Below are 6633 nucleotides of genomic sequence, written 5' to 3'. Positions count from 1 at the left end.
TGGCCATGCCGCAATCCCTTCTCCTCCATTCTCCTCTCGGGATCTTGGGCACACACGTACACGTGCCCAGTGTGAGTTTAAGCCACCGAGTCCAAAACTCAAACCGCAGTCAACTACATGGGAGTCCAGCGACATAGCCATTACACTAACTGCTGGTCCCAAGAGAGGATCTTTGAAGGCAAAAGGAAAACAACCTACTTTGAGAACAGTAAGAAGGATTAAAAAAAAAAAAAAAAAAAAAAAAAAAAAACCAAGCCCTAAAGGGTATGATGTAGTAATTGTTCTCTTTCGGCCAACTCCAGGTTAGCTTCCTCCACATGTGTGGCTGGAACTATCACTCTGTGATAGATCACCAAGATAACCATCTCCTTACAATTAGGTGCTCGAGGGAGGGCACTAACTTTTTTATTTATCTTTCTTTTTAGAGAGGTTTTTGCTATAGAGTGCATGCGCTCGCCAGAAAGACAGCGAGAGACAGAGAGACAGAAAGCGAGAAATCATCCCCCAGGAAAGATGGTCACGCTGCAATCCCTTCTCCTCCATTCTCCTCTCAGGATCTTGGGCACACATGTACACGTGCCCAGTGTGAGTTTAAGCCACCGAGTCCAAAACTCAAACCGCAGTCAACTACTTGGGAGACCAGCGACATAGCCATTACGCTAACTGCTGGTCCCAAAGTCAGGTTTAAATTTTCCCAGTGACATACTGTTTTTATCTTCTGACTTAACTGAAGACTGGGTTCTCCTTTCCAGCCCAGCCCACCCTAAAATAAATGAATACCACCTTATCACTTCTGATGATACAACCTGCTTATCAGCACAGCTTCTGAAACAATTCTAGATGCTCTCAGCATAGGAGTAGGACAAGCAGTTTCCAGTGCCAGAACATAACCAAATCAAACAGCCTCTCTCCTTTATAAAGAAACTAGTCCTGTGGCTAGGAAACTAAATATTCCAATTCCGTTTTTATGAATCTTTACAATAATGCCATATTTTCTGAAGTGGCTGTTAATAAAAGTAAGATTAATATTAAGTTCAAGGTCCAGGAGACCTCACACAATGTGCCACTTTGGGCTTTAATATCCTTTGGCTGAAACAGAGTAGATATTTTTAGCTGAGGGAACTGAGGCCCAGATGGATTGAATGGTTTGGCTAGGGCCCCATGACTAGCTTAGGGCAGAATGAAAACTTGGGTCTGCTAATTCTTTCCGCAGGGATTTTTTTCAGTGCACCCAGCTGTCTAATTGAATTGGTCTGCCTTTGGGCACTGTATGGACACCGCTCTGGATAACATAATTACATGTAAAGTATTACCCTACATTTCCATTACCACTGTTTATGGTATCTGATCCTTCCTTCAAGGTCAAAAGAGCACAAAGAACTATTTGCCAAATCAGGCTGCTAATTCTCTCTCTAGAATCATCATAGAAGCATCATAATAACGCCTCATCTCTGGACACTTTTAGAAAAGCACTTTTGCTCAAATTATTTCATCCCAATAACCCTGTTAGGCAGAAATTATTATTGCTATTTTATAAATGAAGAAATTGAACTGTGGAAGCAGCTTGTGATTAGCCAAGCCGGGAGAATACAGGTCCGAATCCTCTGACTGCAATCTAACCATCTTTCTACTGCACTAGCAGCCAAAGGCACCACACAGAGCCAGACTCACTGACTCCCTACCTTACAGCTCTAATCAGCAGCCAGTACCCCCAGATGAAATGCGTTTGTAAGGGAGGATGTCTGTCAAAGGGTAGCAAAGCCATCAGGTGTGCACTGGCAAGAAGACAATAGCCTTTCTGAACTGTTCTAGCCTTATCCCAACCCAGCTCATTCTTAAAGGTTCAAATCCCAGATTTGGGCCTGGGAAAATACTACTGCATTTCTATAAAATAAAGAGAGAGCTAGTCCTGCAATTTATATGTATGGAGAGTGGCTCATCTTTACAAAAACACACATGAAGTTTATGAACAATAAAGTTTAGGGGTTACCAAACATCTATACTGATATAACTCACTCTTTGCAAAAAATGTGTTCTTAGGACCTGTACATGATTCAAATTTTAACAAATCAGATCAAACTAATGGCTCTTACTATTTAAAAATACCTTGTTTGGCTCTTTTTGTGTTTGCATTTTCATGTGTAAGGTTCACGATTTTCAAATTCCTGATTTTCTCACTTTGCAACAATCTGCAACATTCCTAATCGGTTAATTCTGAATTAATAAATCATAGTTCATGCAGATCTATTTACTTCATTGTTGGGCAAACAAATACCCTATGTAAAGCAGCATTAAATTAGGTTCCTTTGAATCATTCAACATATTATCCAGAAATTAATTCAATAATCTTTCAAGGCAGGTTTCACAGTCACTTTTAGAGTTATGAAATGATATTTTACGTTCACCTGAAAAAGCCTCAGTGCTTTTACCAGTCCACCAACTTCATTTTTCAAGGAGAACACAACTGCCGTCTTGCCACTGTCAGTAGCGGGTTCACTCTTGCTGTTTCCCTTGTTGCCTTTCTTGTCATCGTTTCTGCCAGAGTTACCTTTATTCAGCTTCAAGATGATAAAGCACACACACACACACACACACACACATACACACACACACACACACACACAAATATATGTTAGTTAGGATTCCCAATTCCTCCCTAATTCTATTTTTTCCCAGATATTTCACGCATTTGCTGAAAACCCCATCAACCATATAAACTCAAGGTGAAATTGCCATGTCACTCATAACTTTTGATCTTAAATATTGGTCTAATTTCCTCTAGAACATTATTTTCCAGTGCCCTAAGTTATCATCTAGTGGTTAAATTAAAGGGGTATCAGATTTGCTTCAATTTAATAACAACAAAATCTGACCATCATAAAGTATCATACATGAATAATTCCTGCATTTCTTTCTAGGTTTAATTTATAATACACAATTTGATCTTTTAGCCTTGTTGAATAATATGGAAACTATATTAATTACTAACTGTATTAGACTATATTACTAACTATATTAAACTATATTAATTACTTATTATATTCAATTATATTAATTTCTAATATAAAAACTATATTGATTACTAAGCATAAAAAAACTGTTATTAATTACTAAGCATAATGAAAACAATATATTTTGACAAAACATATATTTTTAAGAATTATTTTATTTAACTTTATTTATTATTATTATCATTATTATTTTCCAGTTTGATCAGAGAGAGAGAGAGGAAGTGAGAAAGCAAGCCACCAGGTCCAAGACTTGAACTGTGGTTGGTCATGTGGGAGTCCAGCGCCCCTATCCACCATGCCACCTGCCGGCCCTGACAAAACATATATTTTTGATAGCTGTAATTTCAGTTTCTATTAAATCTCCCCCTAAAAATCCATTTTATTCTGAAAGGTGGCAGGATATGTACTGAAACTGATCATCTTACTTTCTGCCATTAGACCCACATTGTCAATTGTCAATATGAATCTACCTGCAAGAGGTCAGCACAGAGGAGTGTATTCAACTAAGGCCATCTGCATCAGAAGATTTTATCTAAAGAGCAGCTGTCACAATTCAGCCACAAATAAAAGAAAGGAAAAAGAAAATCAGCTAGCTAATTATTAGAATCAGACAGTACAATCTGAGGAACTGGGAAAGATTAACACTTTGTCACTCGAGATCCTATAAAACATGATTAAATAATGACTATTAGCCCTATTGGCTAAAAGTAAAAATGACTGATTCGAGCAACTGAGGTCACAGTGTCAGAAATACAGAATAAAAAAACTGGAAACTTATGTGATGGACAATGTGAAACTCTGACAGTCTGTTTGGTGCAAATGCAAAGTTAAACAGAGAACACTCTCCCTGACAAGTGTTGCTGTAACGCAATCACAGCAATCTAGGACGAGACTGAGAAAGGTAAGTGTCATATGGAACCCAATAGGCAGTGGCTATTATCTCCCTCATTCCTCTGCTGGCTTTATTTTCTAGTGAGTATTGTCCCACTCACAAGATTTATATAGACTAGAAACTGATATTTTATTATTTATAGAAACTGATTTTTTATTATTTATGACTTGAGGAAGAGCAGAAGTTTATGTAGACATTGACATTTGACAGTGTGTTTAGTCATTAAAAGCTCAAATATCTTAGTACTCCCAACATCTGCCTCTTTGGCACATAACACAGATCTCATATATGTAGGCTGCAGTTTTTGTACGAAAGGGTCATACATTAACTATACCTCTCAATTTCCTTTGTTTTCCTTCTCACAGCTCATTATGACTTCAAAACTCCTTAATGTAATACCTCATGCAAATATTCATGATATGGAAATTTTAGAAAACCTATTTACTTTTCTGGCCTCCTCTTTGCAAGTCAATTTCAATAGTTTTACAGAAGTTGCCATGATTACTTCCCATCATTTTTAACAGCACAGTCCAAGCTCCAGCACATACTTGGAGCCACAATATTAAGGTAGAATTTTTTATGATACATACTGAGTTGGAATTGGTGGATAAACTCATATAGTGCAGTACTAAAATAATTTTTTAATATTTTTAATGTCTAGGACCTGAATAAATGAAAAACTAGCACCTTTATTAAGTTCCATAACTATTACCTCAGGTCCTAAAATCATCCAAATATTTGCTAATGTTTTAACTATAAAAACTCCCTTAAATACTGAAACAAGTGGCATATTGTGCTCATGACTCAATTAAAATGATAAAATGGAATAATGAGATATACAGGAAAACTTTTAAAAAGAGATCAGTCTTTGTTTTATTTCAATAACCCATATCTATAGCCAAGAATAGGAAATATTAGTCCTATATTTAAAGGACAGGCCTGGTAGCCCAAAGCAGGTGTAGGAGACACACTAATCTTGTGGGAATAATAAAAATCTACTTCATTTCTTTTCCTTAGTCTTTTTCATAATGGTCATTCAAAATTTTACACTCTCATTGTGGATTTGGGACACTCATACAACTTCTTGTTCTTTAGTTCAGGAAGTTTTTAAACTTTCTCCTTTTGAAGCTTGAGGAAAAAGAATTTAGCATGCAGTGACCAGTACACAAGCTGTTCTTTGAGAGAAGAGGAGGAAGCCTGGATGCAGACAGTAGGGAAACTGATACAGACAGATGATAAATGAGGGAAGAGTTGAGGTGTGTGTGTGCGTACTCCAGGTCTCCAGAAGATGGGAAGAAGACGATCACTACCCTATGAAACACTCCTCTAGAGAGCGTCAGATACTTCGTACTCACTGTTAAGTTGCCAAGAAGCTGATGTTCGTCAGGCACCGCTGAATCCAGAGAAAACCCTCTCCTTGCCCAGTATTTACTGGAAAACATCATCATTGCAGGCTGCATGGATCCCGATGTAATTTTCTTTCTCTGCAGCAGGGGGTACTAGAGAAGCAGTGGATGCTCTGGCGGAGATCGAGAGAGGAAGGGGCGTGGGATCAGCAGCCTGCTCGGAGCGCTGTCCAGAACCGTGGTGCTGAAGAGCAATGTGAATCCTCCCCTCCCTGAGCTCCTTTATATGAATGACTGGGAAAGATGGAAAGCTGATTAAAAAGAAACTCATTTCTGGTTGCTGATAGCCACGCTCAGATTACAGACTTGAAGCCTGGGGTTATCTGTGCTCATGGTGCAAAGTGTTTCATAGGTCGAGTAGCTGTTTGGGTGGAGGTAGTGAAGAATAATACATAAGGGGGTGTTATTTGTACAAGGAAACATCTGTCCCCTGACGTTAGCTCTCATCTCTCAAGCCTGCTACTGGCAAGTTAAGCACGGATTCTCAGTAACTGTGAATTCAAAGGTTTAGATCTTTCCAAAAGAGGGGAATAATTTAAAAATGACCAGCACAGCAACAGCCATGTTATGTTAATAAACTTTTTCTGAACTATCGCTTTATGACTGTGTACATGAAATGTGTGTGAGAACATACATGTGACGGTTTTCATAAAAGGTACTAATTCCTAATCCTGTGACACCTCTCTACAGAATGAAGTCGGGCAATTGTTTGGCAAAGGAAATGTGAGGCTTTGATTTAGCCACATGTAGATACACTCAGATAATGAACCCTAGACTCTTCCTCACCAAGTGGGAAATAAAAGGAAACTAAACGCCCATACATCAGACCTATTTCTTTGATGCTCTTGATGGCCACTGAATTTTTTCTCTCCACTTGTAACTAGCTCAAATCCAGCATATTTAACATGTATTAGATCAATTGGTATTCTTACATAAAACTTGAGCAAAATCATAAAATTCACCATGCCACAGAAAAATATTACCAATCTTCTAAAGAATGGAAAATACTAAACCAGACATGGTTGTTTAACTGAAAAACTGAACAAGATGGGAACCAGCAGTTAGCGTAATGGCTATGTCGCTGGGCTCCCACGTAGTCGACCGCGGTTCGTGTCCCGGACCCGGTGGCTTAAAACTCACGCCGGGCACGTGTGCGTGCGTGCCCAAGATCCCGAGAGGAGAATGGAGGAGAAGGGATTGCGGCGTGACCATCCCCCCTGGGGGGTGATTTCTCGCTTTCTGTCTCTTTGTCTCTCTCTGTCTGTCTGGCAAGTGCACTCGCCCTACAGCGAAAACCTCTCCAAAACGAAAAAAAGAGAAAGAA

General features: G+C 38.8%; 1 protein-coding gene across 1 annotated transcript in view; it reads right to left on the bottom strand.

Annotated features, from left to right (window-relative positions):
* TPH2 (tryptophan hydroxylase 2) overlaps positions 1–5510 on the bottom strand; it is a 110951-nt gene extending 105441 nt beyond the window's left edge. The window contains exons 1-2 of the mRNA XM_006146197.3: positions 5259–5510; positions 2406–2558 (exon numbers count right to left, since the gene is read on the bottom strand). Of these exons, the coding sequence (XP_006146259.1) occupies positions 2406–2558; positions 5259–5363 (258 nt within the window). The 5' untranslated portion in view covers positions 5364–5510. The remainder of the gene's footprint in view (positions 1–2405; positions 2559–5258) is intronic.
* Positions 5511–6633: the final 1123 nt, after the last annotated feature.

The sequence above is a fragment of the Tupaia chinensis genome, unplaced genomic scaffold (assembly GCF_000334495.1).
Source record: "Tupaia chinensis unplaced genomic scaffold, TupChi_1.0 Scaffold000168_1, whole genome shotgun sequence".
Classification (NCBI taxonomy): domain Eukaryota; kingdom Metazoa; phylum Chordata; class Mammalia; order Scandentia; family Tupaiidae; genus Tupaia; species Tupaia belangeri.
This window is presented reverse-complemented; position numbering and strand designations above follow the sequence as displayed.